The 17,288-nt window shown below is 36.4% G+C and overlaps 3 protein-coding genes across 6 annotated transcripts; 2 read left to right on the top strand and 1 right to left on the bottom strand.

The window, feature by feature from the left end:
- The first annotated feature begins 1,041 nt into the window (after positions 1-1,041).
- On the top strand, positions 1,042-5,574 carry LOC107792962 (putative LRR receptor-like serine/threonine-protein kinase At1g51810). Of its 2 annotated transcripts, XR_012693692.1 has the most exons (10): positions 1,042-1,315; positions 1,467-2,001; positions 3,093-3,556; positions 4,047-4,182; positions 4,297-4,368; positions 4,458-4,526; positions 4,765-4,836; positions 4,925-4,996; positions 5,066-5,155; positions 5,283-5,574. XR_012693692.1 is itself a non-coding variant. In XM_016615225.2 (9 exons), the coding sequence occupies exons 1-9, from the start codon at positions 1,231-1,233 to the stop codon at positions 5,311-5,313; spliced, it is 1,536 nt and encodes a 511-aa protein (XP_016470711.1). In that variant the 5' UTR covers positions 1,043-1,230; the 3' UTR covers positions 5,314-5,574. The 2 variants fall into 2 exon arrangements, 1 of the variants encoding a protein (XP_016470711.1); XM_016615225.2 differs by lacking the exon at positions 5,066-5,155 and having other exon boundaries at positions 1,043-1,315.
- A 1,203-nt stretch (positions 5,575-6,777) lies between these two features.
- Positions 6,778-11,379, top strand: LOC107792966 (calmodulin-like protein 30). Of its 3 annotated transcripts, XM_075218101.1 has the most exons (3): positions 6,778-7,247; positions 8,175-8,301; positions 9,886-10,336. In XM_075218101.1, exons 1-3 carry the CDS (start codon positions 6,852-6,854, stop codon positions 9,945-9,947), a joined length of 585 nt encoding a protein of 194 aa, XP_075074202.1. In that variant the 5' UTR covers positions 6,778-6,851; the 3' UTR covers positions 9,948-10,336. The 3 variants fall into 3 exon arrangements, with proteins under 3 accessions (XP_075074202.1, XP_016470716.2, XP_075074203.1); XM_016615230.2 differs by lacking the exon at positions 8,175-8,301 and having other exon boundaries at positions 7,111-7,247; positions 9,886-11,379; XM_075218102.1 differs by lacking the exon at positions 6,778-7,247 and having other exon boundaries at positions 9,878-11,379.
- Positions 11,380-12,035: 656 nt separating this feature from the next.
- LOC107792967 (pentatricopeptide repeat-containing protein At2g15690, mitochondrial) lies at positions 12,036-15,362 on the bottom strand. The gene is made up of 2 exons (XM_016615231.2): positions 13,090-15,362; positions 12,036-12,330 (listed from the first exon to the last, which is right to left on the bottom strand). Exon 1 carries the CDS (start codon positions 15,285-15,287, stop codon positions 13,179-13,181), a length of 2,109 nt encoding a protein of 702 aa, XP_016470717.2. The 5' UTR covers positions 15,288-15,362; the 3' UTR covers positions 12,036-12,330; positions 13,090-13,178.
- Between the last annotated feature and the right edge of the window lie 1,926 nt (positions 15,363-17,288).

Genomic DNA, 17,288 nt, shown 5'->3' with positions numbered 1-17,288 from the left:
AAACCGCACAAAGTCGGCTGCGGCCGCACAACCCTACTCCGCGCACCGCACAAGGCCGACCGCGGACCGCACTGGCGGGTTCACAGGCCTGCAATTTCTAGTTTTAAGTCTAAAACATCCCGAAACTCACCCGAGCCCTCGGGGCTCCAAACCAAATATACACAAACTCCTCAAAAACATCGTACAGACTTATTCATGTAATCAAATCATCAAAATAACATCATGAATATTAAATTAAATCTCGAGATCAATGAAATTTTCTCAAAACTTCTTTAAACATAAATTTTGCAATTTAAGTCTGAATCACGTCATATGATATCCGTTTTTCACCAAATTCCACATAAATGTCTTAAATCATATATAAGACCTGTACCGGGCGCCGGAATCAAAATACGGCCCCGATACCATCATGTTCTAATCAAATTTCATTTCAAATTTCTTTAAACAATTCCAGAAAATAATTTCCTTTGAAAATTCATTTCTCGGCCTTGGGACTCCGGAATTCGATTCCGGGCATATGCCCGAGTCCCATATTTTCCTACGGACCCTCCGGGACCGTCAAATCACAGGTCCGGGTCCGTTTACCCAAAACGTTGACCGAAATCAAATTAGCTCATTTTATAATCAAAACTTATCGTTTTTCACAGATTATCATATTTAAGCTTTTCGGGTACGCGCCCGGACTGCGCACGTAAATCGAGGTGACTCTAAATGAGGTTTTCAAAGTCTCAAAACACGGAGTTTCATTTTAAAATATCTTTGTTCATTGGTAAAGTTTAATCATTTTTGTCAAGTCCAATTACATGTTGAATTTTTTAAGTCATAAGAAAATAAAAAATGAAAATAGCAAAGCTTATAAATTTAGTGGTACTCTACAGTAGATGTGGTCTTATTTCTTCCCTTTCTCCTTCGATTTATCTAATACTAGAATTTTTTGAAGCAAAAAAAAAAATAAAAAAAGATGTATTCCAAAAGGACGTATATGTATCTACATAGCATACTTAAATTAAATTTGCAGTTCTATTTTCTATTTCCCCCCCTCATAATTCTTTATATCATTTCATTTTTAACATATAAAGGAGTGCAACATAAGGTGATCCAGTCAATCTCCGAAGAATGGAGAAATCTCCATCTCTTATGCCCAAAAGCCTTTAATTCATTTCTTTCTCTTTCTCCCCTTTACCAGGAGCAACCAGGCCTTTCCTTATTCTGCCTAACCATTTTCCAAAAATGTCCACCTCCATTTTCCTCCTTTGGCTTGTTAGCATTCCTCTAGCCATTCATGCTGCCCCTAATAAAAATGTTCAACCCCACGGTAATTAATATGCTTGTTCAATTTCTATGACATTTGTAGATTATACATTAACATTTGTCTTAATTTGTCTCTAAATTCTGAATTCGTCTATGATGAATTTGTTGAGTTGCGAATTGTTTTGACATTTTCGATAATCATTTTGATCATACAGGTTTCCTTCTAAATTGTGGTGGAAGTGAAAAAATTGAACAAGATTCGCTTACATATACACCAGATGACAATTTTATAAAAACAGGAAATAAATCAGAGATACAACAAGAAGGGCTAGTGCCTTTATTATCATCTGTTCGTTATTTCCCAGATGATGTAGAAGAAAAATTTTGCTATCATTTCCCAGTGAATAAAGGAAGGAAATGGCTGGTGAAAACAATATATTATTATGGAGGTTTTGATGGAGGCAAAGAACCACCAATATTTGATCAGATTATTGATGGTACAAAGTGGAATATTAATACAACGGCGGATTATGCTGAAGGCCTCAGCTCCTATTATGAAATTATCATGGTTGCTCATAATAAGGTTTTGAGTATTTGTCTTGCAAAAAATGAGCACACAACTTCAAATCCTTTTATCTCAGCGATTGAATTGCTGTATCTTGATGATTCCCTTTATAATTCTACTGATTTTGGGAAATATGCATTGGTCACTCTTGCTCGTCACAGCTTTGGATCTCATGATACCATAATGTATGTATGCATTTCTACCCCTTAATTTTTTTTTTTTTTTATTTTTCACTATCGGTTTTTGGGATAATTTTGTGGATGGTCATCCAATTTTCTATTGAAAAAGCATCATTACGCGGAGTGGCTCTGATACCATATGTAACAGTCCAGCTCATTAGTGATATTGCCCGCTTTGGGTCTAAGCCCGCATGGCTTTAAAACACATCACTAGAGTTTTTACTATCAGTATTTTGGGGATAATTTCGTGGATGGTCATCCAATTTTCAGTTTATTGCATCAAATCCATGAGATTAATGTTTGAAATGGAAAGACAAATCCTAAATTGCAAAAAGTAAACATTTTCCGAAAATGCTAAATTCAATCCCGAAATCACAAGTAGGTAGTTACATATGCATAAAATTGTCAGTAAGTATAGCTACGTCTTTAACTCACTTTACATAATATTCATGACTCATCTATCAACCCAATCTAATACCCAATGTCTTTCACCATGTGGCATATAATGACTTTTTTTATATTCTTTTAAGTGGTGCCACATAAATATTATATAAGGTGAGTTGTCGAAGTGACACAACCTACTGTTTCTTGGGGACGTATTTTGCATTTTTAGATGTTTTTCATTTTTTGTGATATATAGTCACAGTTGAGTTACTTTTCTTTCCCATTACAAAAATTAGTTTTAGATTTTGGTAGAAGAAATTGAAAGTTGGATGACCCATCTGCGAAACTATCCCTTAGTTTTTGTCATGACCCCTTTCTTGAGCTGGAAACAACACAAATATACATCTATTTGATGTTGAAATTTTCAATACGTCCCCTTCATACATCTATATGAAGGGAAGTCTTGGCGTAGCTGGTAAAATTGTTGTCGTGTGACCAGGAGGTCACGAGTTCGAGCCGTGGAAATAACCTCTTGCAAAAATATAGGGTAAGACTGCGTACAATAGATCCTTGTGCTCCGGCCGTTCCCGGACCCCGCGCATAGCGGTAGCTTAGTGTATCGGGTTGCCCTTTTTATTCTTCTTTAAATGTTTTGTTTGGTTACATGGATATTAATTGACAATTGATAGATGATGTTGAACATGTGGAACTAGTTTTCCAGATGACAAATTCAATCGTTATTGGTATCCATTACTCGACGACAATCCGGTTGTAACAAGCCATACAAGTATAACTCCTTCAGCATTCTGGAATATGCCACCTGAAAAGCTATTTGAAAATTCAATAACAGCTAGTAGAGGGAAAACTCTTGTGTTAAATTGGCCACCATTTCCAGTTCCTAAGACATACTACTACATTGCTTTGTACTTTCAAGATAGCAGAACGCCGAGCCCCTTTAGCTGGAGAGTTTTTGATGTTTTAGTGAATGGAGCAAAATTCTACAGCAACCTTAATGTCACGACCGATGGTGTCACTGTTTATAGCACAACTTGGCCTCTTGAAGGGGAAACTAAGATTACATTGATTCCCCCGAATAATAGTCCCGTTGGACCTGTGATTGCTGCTGGTGAACTCTTCCAACTTTTGCCTCTTGCTGGACTAACTCTCACTAGAGATGGTAATGGTTTTCTTCAGCAATATTTTCTTTACTAGTCAGTGGCGGATTCTGAGCCGAGGGTCTTTTGGAAACAGCCTCTATACCTTCGTTAGGTAGGGGTAAGGTCTGCGTAAACTTTACCCTCCCCAGATCCCACTTGTGGGATTTCACTGGGCTTGTTGTTGTTGTTGTTTCAGCGGCGGATCCAAATTTAGACGCCATGAGTTTTGAGTTGGATCCGCTACTGTTACTATTTGTCTGTCAATATAGTTGTTAGTTTCTAGAGTAACGAAGGGAAGTCTTGGCGTAACTGGTAAAGTTGTTGTGATGTGACGAGGAGGTCACGGGTTTGAGCTGTGAAAACTGTCTCTTGCAAAAATGCAGGGAAAAGCTATGTACAATAAACCCTTGTGGTCCGGCCTTTCCTCGGACCCTACACATAGCGGAAACTTAGCGCACCAGACTGCGCCTTTTTTTCTAGAATAACACATTTTTTGTTGCACTTAAACAGTGGCAGTAATGGAAGATTTGAGAAAAAGCTTTAACAAAAAACCTCAAGATTGGCATGGCGATCCATGCCTTCCAAAAGACAAGTCATGGACTGGAGTTACATGCTCTTCGGGCATGAACACACGAATCATCTCCCTGTAAGTTTAATTTTCTGATTTAAATCCAGGAGTAGTATTAGTAATTTAACTACTGATAAATCAAGATCACTTTTCTGATACAATTTTGTGCACTTGGTTATGTTTTGGATGAAGGAATTTAACCAATGCTGGAATTTCTGGACCATTGCCGCCAAGCATATCTAAATTAACTGCACTCACTCATTTGTAAGCTATCGTTTATCATATCACATTGCTTGGTTTTTGTTATCTACAAATTAATGGAATATTACTAATTGAAAATGGCTCATTTAAAGGTGGCTTGGCAGTAATGAACTTACAGGTCAAATACCTGATTTAAGCCAATTGAAGAACCTAGAAACCCTGTAAGTTCCAATTTGTGTTTCCTTTTCCTACTTTTTAATATAACCGAGAGATTTCTAAGGGCCAGTTGGTGCACAGCTCGAAACTTGGCGTATAATGGGCCTAATTCTATCCTTCTCTACTTAAATACGAGACTTCGTTCGAAAGGCAAAAATACAGATTTTATTCTTCCTATTTGACACTATTTCTTATCCAATATCTGAATTTCTAACAAATTCATGCCTCCCTGCAATGGAAAAGGCACCTGGAGAACAACCAGTTGCAAGGATCAATTCCTGAATCATTAGGACAACTTCCCAAACTTAAAGAAGTGTATGCTCCTCTTGACTAAACTCTGTTTTTATTTTGTATGTATGATGATTAAAATTCAGCTCTTTAAGTTATATTTCTGGTTTTATAGGTTTCTTCAAAACAACCACCTCAAAGGGAGCATTCCAGCAAGTCTAAAAAACAAAAATGGCATAAACCTTAAGTGAGTAATCTTGAATTGAAACATGTCACTATTTACAAATTTGATACAACTTTTTTGATCTTATTGAAGGGGGTCTTGGCGTAACTGGTAAAGTTGCTGTCATGTGACCAGGATGTCACGGGCTCGAGCCATGGAAACAGCCTCTTGCAAAAATGCAGGGTAAGGCTGTGTACAGTCGACCCTTATGGTTCGGCACTTCTCCGTACCCTGCGCATAGCGGGAGCTTAGTGCACCAGACTGCCTTTTTTTTTATCTTATTGATGTTATTTAATATCTTTTGTTTTAGGGTCACTCCTGGAAATGAAGTATCAAGTTAAAGAGAGGAAAAAATGTAGTACACACCAGAGTTTGTTACACATTTCAAGAAGTGGACAGAAACAAAGAGAAACACAAGCAAGAAGTTGGGATGGAGGGAGACGAAAGAAGAGCATTTAGTCTTTGGTAAACTTGGTGTATAGCATAAGCATAATCAAATCTAAAATTTTAAAAAATAATTAGCAACGTGAGGGTGTATTTGTATATCAGTTATTATGACTAGTAATGATTTAATAGAGGATAGATGTAACCATGTTTTTTTACTAGAACTTTTGCTTTTTTTTGGTGGGTGGTGGGGTGGGGGTGGTGGGTAATGAAATATTGTATAAAAAATTGTTTTGAGAGGACTTTGCCAAAGTTATGGAGAGAATGTAAAATATCATCACCTAAAAGTTATCTGAAAAAAGAAAAAAAAGAAGTCAAATGCAAATTCTTCCAAGTTTAAATGGAATAGCATTGGTCACGTCACAGTTTGCTCGACCTATTTCTTCTAAGAGCCAAACAAAACTACGTTTTTCGTCTAAGAAACCATTTTCGCTACTAAGTTGTGTATTCGGATTATCTTTTCCGAAATTGTTTTTGCAATTTTTTTTAGAAATATTTTGAACATCTAAAGGTACAATTTAGTACTAAAAAAATCTTAGACTTGAACAAGTCAACAAAATCTAAGAATCCTTACTGGTCAATGGTCGTCAGGTTATATACTCTTCTTCACGTAATTAAAAAGAGAGCAAGAAAATCTAACTGAACAATAATAATAATAATAATAATAATAATAATAATAATAATAATAATAATAATAATAATAAAACTACTGAAATTCAATACTAGATATATTATTCTTAACAATTAAACATGCCGGAAAACATAATAATTGACGGAGAAATTTACTTGCACTCAGATTTTTACAAATTACAATAATTTATCATTTTTGGTGATAAAATTAAAGTGACAAGGTATATTAGTAACTAACATGGTTAAACAGATGATTTATGTTACTGAGTTGGGTAAACCAGTATAATAGCATATTTGGTCAAATTTCTAAAATCAGGTGAATTTTTCAAAATTATTTTTCAAAAAGTACTTTTGGTGAGAACTGAGAAGCAGTTCATATTTGGTTAATTAATTTAAAAAATAATTTTGAGCGCAATTAATGTTTGACCAAGCTTTTAAAAAGAGATTTTAAATGTACTTTTTTTAAAAGTATTTATCAAAAAAGTATTTTTGGCGAAAAACTACTTTTTTGCTTATTAAAAACTATTTTTGCTTCTTTTTAAAAACAGTTAAAGGTTTGGTCAAATACCTTAATCTTGGAGAGAAAAAAAATAGTTTTGACTAAAAAAGCGTGGCCTTGTAACTTTTTACGAAATTAGACATTGCAAATTTCACCGGTGTTTTGGCAAACTTGTCTTCCGCTGTCTTTTCTCCGTCCATACATACTTAAAATTCCTTAAAATAAACACCCACGTTTTTCAAACAACTCACAGTTACTCCTTTATCTTTCTCCGATAAAAGCCATAAAACCAACATTCTCGAGTGTATGATACAAATTTCACCTTATTTCTTTCGAATGTTGCATATAATAAATCCTCGTTCAATTTTCACTCCTCCAAATTCTTCCATTTCCACATTCCCCTCTCTTTCAGCTCGTTCTAAAACGATCTTAATTCGTTGTCACGCCGCTGCTGACTCAGCAGCACCTGGGTTTGGCAGAATTAGCCAAAACTCAGACGAAGTTGCTAATAAGCGAATTGGGAATAATAACATTAAAAAGAACACAAAAGTGAATGCTAAAGAAAGGCGTTGGTCGCGTAACAGAGAGAGTTATTTGGCTGATGATAGTGAAGCTCTTCCTCTTCCTATGACTTACCCTGATACTTCCCCTGTTTCGCCGGAGGAAATTGACCGCCGGCTCCGGTGTGACCCCGTAATTGAGGTTCTTGTTTTTAATTTATTTTAACTTCTCTTTACGTGGAATGATTTATTTTGTTGTAGTATTATTTTGTTGGATTTCTGTAAATTTGCAAACTTGTTGGCTCTAATTGAGAGTCTTGAGTTGAGATAAAGTTGGTAGAAGTGACCTAATGTACTGTGATAAGACTGCTAAAATTATTTGAACCTTTTAATTTGCTAACTGTTATACAGTATACTCATTAGTTAAGCTCAATAGTAAGTGCCCCGAGTTCTTAATATATATGCATACTTTTAAAATTTATTATCCCTTTTAGTTTTGCGTTCACACACACACACACACACACACAGATATATATATAGTTGAAGTTCTGGAAAGTGGGTTATTGTGTTGTTCCTCTTTTTTCTTGACTTCGGATTTCACTGTGCTTAATTACATGATTACTGAATAAGAATATGAGGAAGACAAACATTTCATTTTTCTTGATTGAGTTCTTTTATGTACGGAATGGACATTTGGAGCACCTAATACAAGTATAATTTTGGAATATTTAGAAAAGGTGGGAGAGAGAGAGCCAGTCAAAGAAAAAGGAAACAGAAAGCTTTCTTGAGTTCCTATGCAGTAATGTTCAAGACAGCGATATCTGTATGTCGTACCAGAGCTAAGGCACTGGATGGGAGAGTGTCTAAAGGACAACCCGGTGCACTAAGCTCCCGCTATGCGCAGGGTCCCGGAAGGGCCGGACCACAAGGGTCTGTTGTACGCAGCCTTATCCTACATTTTTGCTAGAGGCCGTTTCCATGGCTCGAACCCGTGACCTTTTGATAGAATTCTATCAGCACAGTGTCTATGTTATCAGAATTCTATGAGACTTACTGATAGAATTGCCGACTACTGTATGATTCTTATGAATAATTTTATGGTTTCCATTGGTCATTCTTATTACTTCAGGATTGCAAGGAAGTCGTCTATGAGTGGACTGGAAAATGTCGGAGTTGCCAAGGGACAGGGTTGGTCAGTTACTATAACAAAAGGGGGAAAGAGACTATCTGCAAATGCATACCTTGCGCTGGCATCGGTACTATCATAATTTTATTTCCTAACTGAATAATATCTTTATGAATATTCATGTAACATTGGTTACCTTTAGGTTTTTGCTTGGACTAGGAGTTGTTGAAATTGGGACTGTAACAGAGAGAAAGAGGATTAGTTTGAAGTTCTGGAAGCAGTAGGAGTATATAGAAATGATCGTAAAGAAGCAGGAGCGCCTTCTCATTGGAACATAAAATCCTTGGAAGAGTAGATTATAAATTAGTTGATGATTAGCTCTCATTGTGACTTCCATAGCTTTAGAGAACTGTTTGTCCCTTTGGTAAATTTAGTTAATGAAGTACGATTCAAAAGGACTATATATATGGTTCTGATCAGTAGTGAGTTTAAACCTAGGTTAGTTTATGGATTTCAGTGAGAAAGTAGCCCCCCAAAAACACAGCATTATATCTCTCATCTTCCGAAGTTTTTTTCTCTTAACGGACTTATTAAAAAAGAAAATAATGGTTCTCTTTATGGGCATAGATTGACTTCAGAAGAGAAATCAAAACAGAATTAAGAAAATAGATGGACCACCAAATATCATAGTTCGCTATAGATGAAATTAGAGATCCTTGTAATGGAAACTCTAAATCAGTAAGGCAGCGACCATCTTGTTGAGATTGTGGAGCCATGTGTTCTCTAATTCATAGAGTTTTTTCTACTTGATGTGTCTTTTGTTCTTTTGTTTTCAGCAATTTGTATTGCTTGCTGGAGCAATATGGTTTTTGTTAACTGCTATTTTGAGCTTGTGCTGCTGGTATAGGTGCTTTTAAATTGGAAATGCGATGCTTCTGGCAACCTTTCAAAAAAATCTTTTATCTGGAAAAACAAGAGTCCTTAGAGTCAGGATCTTTAAATCTTCTATATGGGTCTTGTGACATGCTTTTCCTTTTCTTGTGCATCTCTACATCTGTCTGATGTCTTAAGAGTTGGGGGAGAATATCGTGTTTGGTCTTGTTTTACTTATTGCTCCTTTGACCTATAATCCGTGTCATGTAGCATATTTCATGTACTGGCCTAAATTTGTCCACCTTTTCTAAACTAAAGGAAAAAGCGTGTTTCCTCCATGTTTTCCATATTCTGCGTTTTCTGCTTGTAGTTTCGGACATAATTCAGGTTCATGCCTCTAAAGGGAGAATAAATTCCTGAGATTGTTCTTTCTCTGGCTGTCTCTGGTGAATTAACTTTATCAACTACTATGATGGTATTTAAGTTCTTGATTCCTTTAGTGCTATCTAATGTGGTCCACCAAATATTTTTGTAAATGAGAAGGCATACAAGAATTCTCCTCCAGAGATGGCTGTACGTACATATGCATCCAGGGATTTCTCTGCGCAAGTTTTTTATTCTTCAGAAATTAGCCCCGAGAAGTTTTAATCAAACGATAGAAAAGTTAGCCCCTAAAAGTTACTTTGGTGCTATTTTGCAAATCAAGATTATTGATTACTTGTTATGTGATAAATATGGAACTGATATGTGCATTGTCTTCTGGGTTTACACTTCTTTTTCGTGGTTAGGTGATAGATATGTTCGGAATCTTAATCCCAAATATAACTATTTAGCTTTACAGGTTATGTGCAAAAAATAACACTACGCAACGATATTGAAGTGATGGCGGACTTGGATGATTGAAACCATCTTGACAAAAGCATACTCATACCATTTTGTTTAAACCAGTATACATTAGGAGAGCTGTGAAGAGGCACATAACATCGCGGAATTGCTGTATTCCTTGAGGGGCAAAGTGAGGGTCCAATTCTAAACCAATTTTCTTAAGTCGAATAAAGGACAGATTCTATACATCCGTAGCAGAATAAAGTACTTTCAGAGAAGTGAAATCGGTTGGAGCAACTGAGCTAGTTGTGCGAGGATCTAGAATGTATTTATTGCTTTATATACCTTTTTCACCTCAGCTGTTTCCTTTTTGGTTCTTTATATGCTTTCATACGTTGGATTGAGAATATTGTTGCTTACAAGTAGTTGAGGAATAATAATATTCTTCCTTATCTTCTTCGCTTTAAGCATCAGAATATCTATTTCCTTTATTCATAACCATTCTACTATTTAAGGTCTTGTGCTCCAATGTTATTCTCCAAGTTTATTACAGTTTTAAGTTTTAGATATCTTCTCCCAGATACAATACAACCTCTCCAATGTCGAACTTCAGCTTTCTTGATATCAAATACAACCTCTCAAAGAGGAGTTTCCTGCGTAAGCCAACTAGAATGTTTACCAAAGAGAGACAAAACTCAGGCTTATTGCCTATTTACCAACTTAGTGTGGATGAACTAAAGAAAGTCTTTGATAAATTTGATTCAAACAAAGATGGCAAGATTTCACCAGAAGAATACAAGGCTATTCTCAAATCCATGGGGAAGAAAAACCTCCTTACAAGGGAAGTTCAAAAGATTTTCGACGTTGCAGATGCAAATGGTGATGGATTTATTGATTTCAAGGAGTTTGTGGAAGCGCAAAAGAAGGAAGGTGGTGTCAAAACTATGGATTTGAAGAGTGCATTTCACACTTTTGACAAGGATGGTGATGGAAAGATCAGTGTGCAGGAAGTGTACGAGTTGCAGAAGGGGCTCGGACAGAGGTGCAGCCTTCAAGATTGCAGGAAAATGGTTAAGGCTGTGGATGCAAATGGAGATGGTGTGATTGATTTGGATGAATTCATGACTATGATGACTCGCACTATGACACTTTGTTAGAAGCTTTTTCATCCCTAATTGAAGGCCCCAACTGGGAATTCCTAGCTCATCAGTCATCACATCACTTAGATATGTGTTCCTTGTATAAATGCAAGATTTTTGCATGCTGGTAGCAATAATTCTTACTAGTTTGATATTTGATAATAAGTTTTTAGTTTCATTATAATTTAAGCTTTCATTCAATAGGTTAGCTGAGGGTCTATCGGGAAACAGCCTCTCTGCTCGTCCAGGGTAGGGGTAAGGAGGCTGCATACATATCACCTTCCCAAGACCAGCTTGTGAGAATACACTGGGTCGTTGTTATTGTATCCAATAAGTTTTGCAACTATGAAAAGTTAAATAGCATTGACAACACCATAACTTTCATAATAAGATCCATTGCACCAAGCATGGTACGTGCCGACTAGTGTAATTCATTGGTGTTAATGCCACTGTGGTACATCTCGTATGACGTTTGCAAAATAATGTTTAATCAGAAATGAGAAAGTTAATTGCTTCCCATAGTAATTCACATAGCAAAAGGTGGAAATGACGCCATGGTAGGTGGCACATCCACTTTCAGAGTATCAGGGAGCTAAAATGAAAGGGGACGCATTAAAACATCATCATACACGCCCAATACAGGCATACATAGATAAACAAATAACAAGAGGTGGAGCTAGAATTTACTAAAACAAATAACCAGAGGCGGAGCTAGAATTTACTAAAACTTATGGGTTCAGTATTCTAATTATTTTAAGTTACTGGGTTCTACATTAATAATTTGTACATAATTCAATAATTTTTTAAGACAAATACAGAGTTTGGAGAAAAGTTACTGGGTTCAGCCGAACCCGTATCCAAAGGACTAGCTCCGCCCCCGCAAATAACCTATACATTTTCTTCATCGTTCCTTTCGTCAATGGATTTTTTTCGAATTTTTCTCCGGTGTTCGTCTTCTCACCAGATTAAGAAGAGGAAGAGCAAAAGCGGTGAAAAGACAAAAAAGAACCTATATAAAGGACTTCAATAAAAATAACGTTCACGTCAACGTAAGCTAAAGTTTTTGCATAGAGACGTTTAAGGATATAAAGAACAATCATACAGGATACTTAAATTAAATTAATTTAAACAAATAAATAACAAGAAAAATTGTTATACTAATAAAAAATATCGTTTTTTGAAGCCACCCAATAATTGGTTCACGGTTAGTGATCAGTGATACAATACGTTCCCCATGATAATTTTGCAGAAAAGTCTAAACACCGTAGATCTTGGAAAAGTTGCCATGCTTTCTGCTCCTCTCTCAAAGCATTCTCCGTCATCTAAAAACCAAAGATGGGCAGATTTCTTCATAAGTTAATGTAAAACTTGAATTAGTAAAATTAACAGAATTTGGAAAATCTAAACCATCACTTAAAATTGAACGTTTCAGAATCTAATGAAAGGATTTTGCATGTAATAAGAAACTATATCAGGAGGAAAGAAACAAGGTTGGAGTGCCAAAATGGTACAAGGTTAAGATAGAGATCCAAAATGAAAAATGGTGCCAAGTTAAACGGGTTGTCTATGTATTTGGGCAAAAGCCAAATTTCCAGATATTTCGCCTAAGAAGACCACTTTGTCATCCAACTAAAATAAAAGGCTGTTCTATTGCGTTGACAACTTTTACAGAATAAATGAAATTATTTAATTTATTAATTCACGATTTCGGATGCCTCACACATGCATGCAAGCTAGTAGTCAATTTGTAAAAAATGTACAGCGCTGAGTTTCATGAAACAATAACATAACCCAACTAAAGCATTTTCCTGCCAAGTGAGAACCAGAAGACACCGTGAAAATATTGTGCAGATACAAATGGAACATTAAACAGAGACTGGTACTTCACTGACTAATCTCTTAAACACAAAGATACAAACTACTATTAGGAGTTTTTGGTATCCACAAGAGAGCAAGCAATCCATAAATTGCAAGAAATGGTGATATTTGGCATTGTAATTATCAAAACATGCAAGTTGTTGGTGATTTTAGATGATCCTGAACAGTGTCATAACAAGTCTATAGGGATCTCAGCATCATACTCATTCCAGCATGCAGAGTCTTGATGATTTCTTGATGATCCTAAGAATTGAGGCAGCCAGTCTACAAATACTGCTTTAGCCACCGTAATTCACCAATAATCACCACAAGAGCATTTGCCATCCTTGAAATGATGAAACCGTTTGTTGTCCCTGACAATTAACTCTCGCCCAACAATCCTTGACATAATCTTGATGGCATTGTGACAATCACCACATACACGGAGATTCTTTATAATGCGCAAAGGTGTTCTAGCAGGGGTGCTAATCAGACCATATGCAATGGCTAAACGCTCACTGTGATATAGCAAGGCCTGTTCCTTAGCTTCCTGATCAATATCATGAAGAACATATCTGGTATCAGGCACATAAGCTTGTTCTTTCATTGCAGCCCTCAACTTCTCATCATCCTTATATAGGGTTGGGTTACGAGACTCAGCTACTCTATTTCTTCCCTCAAGCATGTTAATTGCTAGCTGCTTCTTCGGTGGCGGAGTAGGAATCTTATTAGCAACAGCCTTAGAAGGATCAAGCCCAACCATCAACTCCTCAGCTCGGTCCTCAAGATCAATATCGCCGTGTATACGAGCATAATTCATTAATGCTTCCCAGACAGCTGCAGTTGGTTCAAATGGGAGCTTAGTGATATAATCCTCTGCTTCAGCAAGATGTCCACATTTTCCTAGAACACCCATAAGTCCCAAGTAGTGCTCCACCTGTGGAGAAATTCCATACTCACTCTTCATCGACCCAAAATGCATGAAAGCCTCATCTATGGCATCCGCACTGGCACAAGCCTCGAAAACGTAAAGAAAAGTTTCCTCGCTTGGCTTCATTCCCAACTCCCTCATCTGATCATACAATGTCAACCCATCATCCCCCAATCCATTCAGTGCATATCCATTTATCATCAAATGCCATGAGTCCATATCCCTATCACGCATATGATCAAAAACCCTGCGCGCATCTATCATACTTCCACACTTGGAATACATATTAATAACTTTATTGTTCAAACGAAGATCACTCCTGAACTTTGATCTCAAAAAGTAATCATGCACCTTTTTAGCATCTTCAAGTTTCTTCGAGTTCGCACATAACTCAAAGAGCATCTCAAAACATTGCGCATCACCAATTACTCCCTGCTCCATATGTTCAATAACCTCCTTAACTTTACCCTCTCGGCACAAGCTGATTAAATCAACACTTGGCACTTGATTCTGCACAACCTCAGCTTGGTTCTGAGGTTGATTATTTATCGGAAACCCACTTCCTGGCTGGACGTTCTGTGCCTGAGGAAGTTGACCTTGGCTTAATCTTGGCGTGTGATTTTGATTACTCCACTGATTACCAGAACCAGGCTGTGGATAATTCTGATTCCTATTAGGGTGTTGTGCGTGTTCCGGATTCTGATATCCACCTTGTGGATAACTTGGAGCTGCACTAGGATTACCTTGTTGTCTGAAGCCTTGATTTTGATTACTCCACTGATTACCAGAATCAGGCTGTGGATAATTCTGATTCCTATTAGGGTGTTGTGCGTGTTCCGGATTCTGATATCCACCTTGTGGATAACTTGGAGCTGCACTAGGATTACCTTGTTGTCTGAAGCCTTGATTTTGATTATTCCATTGGTTAACATTTCCAGGAGGAAGGTTATTTCGAGGCTCACCGGGGTTTGGCCTATACTGAATGTTCTGATTTTGAACATTAGGGCTTATATTGTGCCTGTCACTAATGTTTGGACGCTGAGAAAAGTTCTGATTCTGAAAACCTTGGCTATATACTTGACCAGGATTAGCAAATCCTTGACCGGGATTAACATTTCCATAATTTGGATAACCTTGATTCGCCTGATTAGGATTTTGAGTTTGATACTGAGGATACGACATATTCGTATGATTATTATTCGGATAATTCTGGGTTTGATTATTCCACTGTTGAGCAGGACTTCCAAAATCACGATTTTGTGGAACCCTAGGTGAATCAGAGGGGTGTGGGGGAATTTGTTGAGCATCGTTTGGTGCTGCGAATGTTGATAGGGTTTTCAGAGGTACTGATAAGAGCGGGGAGTTTAAGGTTAGGGTTTTAGGGAATTTAACGTCGGAAATAGAGCGCGAAGAGAAGTATAATAAACGTACCTTGTGTGAGGAAGTGGAAATGGAGATTCGAGCTTTGCGAATCGCCATTAGAGAAGCCATTTTGCGCCACTGAGACAAAAAAAAATCAAGCAAAAAAACCCTTTGTTAAACCCTAGAGTGGGAGTCTCGTTTGTAATCTGGACTTTTTGTTTGTAGTTGGGCTCGCAATCCGGGCTGTGGGTCGGACCTTCGTGTGAACCAAAATTTTGTGACCGTTAGATTTGATTTTGTTTTTGTTTTTTAATTTCTATTTCTATTCCTATACTATAAGTGAGGATAATCAGGCATCTCATGGTCAACTTGTCTGGCCTAGGGATATTTTTGGAATTTCATACTCTTTCGGATCATTTTTACTTGATACCTTTTGACTTTTTATGCAGAAAAAATAAATGAAGTATATAATTTATTCATATTAATTGATGCATATTTTATTACATTTGAGAAAATAATTTAAAATGAATAATAAATACTATGGGTAAAATATGAAAAAATTTGTTGTCTTCTCTTAATATGCCTAAAGTGTCAAGTAAAAATAAATATTTATTTTTAGTATACATGACAAGTAAAAGTGACTGGTTATATGATTTGGTTTCAAGGTATTGTATTTGTCAGCTTTATTGTTTGTTCTGAATTATGGGGTCCACCTCAACTTTCCATACCACGTGTCACTGCAGCACTTTAAATACGCCACTTACAGATCAAGTAGGGCCCTCTTCGGATGTTTGATGTCATTACTCATTAGAGAGAACATTGGAAAATAGTCCTTTTTCTTCTCTTCTTATTTTCTTTCTCTTTCATAAAATTAATTAATTGAATAATAAATGAAAATTAATTGTCTAAATATACTATCTTGCTATTCTTTGTTATCGGTACTCCTTCCATATTCTTTGTTATTATCTTCGATTTAGTTTTTTAATTATTTGTCTTGTTATTACTTGCTATCAGGGCTTCTTTCACCTTCTTTAGCCAAGGGTCATTCGGAAATAATCTCCCTACCCTGGACGGGATAAGGCTGCGTACATCCTACCCTCCCCTAACCCCACTTGGTGAGATTATACTGGGTAGTCGTTTTTGTATTTCTACATAAAGGTTAAGTTTTGTAGCTTATTGCACGTGACCTTTGAATAAGGCAAATGCATTATACAATTATTATAGTTTTTGTATTATTATAGTTTTTGTATAATTTAAAATTTTCTAATTAAATTTGAAATATACTAAAATTATTTCGTGTATATTTATATATATCTTATGTATGTTTTACCTATTTTGTAAATATACTAGGAATATTTTATAAATAAAATGCATAAATAAATATTTACACATATACATTATTGTTATAAAATAAAGACTTTAAAGTAAAGAAATCAAAGACAAGTAGAGAGAGAGATTTATTATTCAACTTCAAATTCATGTACATAAACAACAACTACCCAGTAAAATCCCACATAGTGGGGTCTGGGGAGGATAGTGTGTACGCAGACCTTACCCCTGCGCCGGTAGGACAAATTCATGTACATAATGAACTGAAATCTCCTCCATTTATAGAAGAAAGGAAGTTGTTGTGTAAGCTGCTACTGCAAGCTGCTGTGTAAGTTGCTACTACAAACTGTTGTGTAAGCTGCTACTGCAAGCTGTTGTGTAAGCTGCTTGTAAGTTGCTATTGCAAGTTGATGTGTTAGCTGCTTGTAAACTGCTACTACAAGCTGATGTGTAAGCTTCTTGTAAGTTGCTTGTAAGCTGCTATACCATATAAAGATAATCTTCTGCCGGGAGTAATATTTATCCATAACGGAGTACCGAAGTTTATTTCCAATAGAGTACTAAATAGATAACCATATTTACGGCGGAGTCCCATATGGATAAGCTTCTTCAGGAAGCTTATTTACAACGGAGTACTAAATGAACATCCATAATATAATATATATTTATAACAATAGAGAATGTTCATTAAAAGATAATGTGCCTCATTAAAACCTTACTAGGAAAAACCACGTGGGAAAAAATCCTAGTGAAGGAAAAAGAGTACATATATTTAGTAATACGCATTGCTAGGTGCCTCAT

Source organism: Nicotiana tabacum, chromosome 7, assembly GCF_000715075.1.
Source record: "Nicotiana tabacum cultivar K326 chromosome 7, ASM71507v2, whole genome shotgun sequence".
Classification (NCBI taxonomy): Eukaryota; Viridiplantae; Streptophyta; class Magnoliopsida; order Solanales; family Solanaceae; genus Nicotiana; species Nicotiana tabacum.
This window is presented reverse-complemented; position numbering and strand designations above follow the sequence as displayed.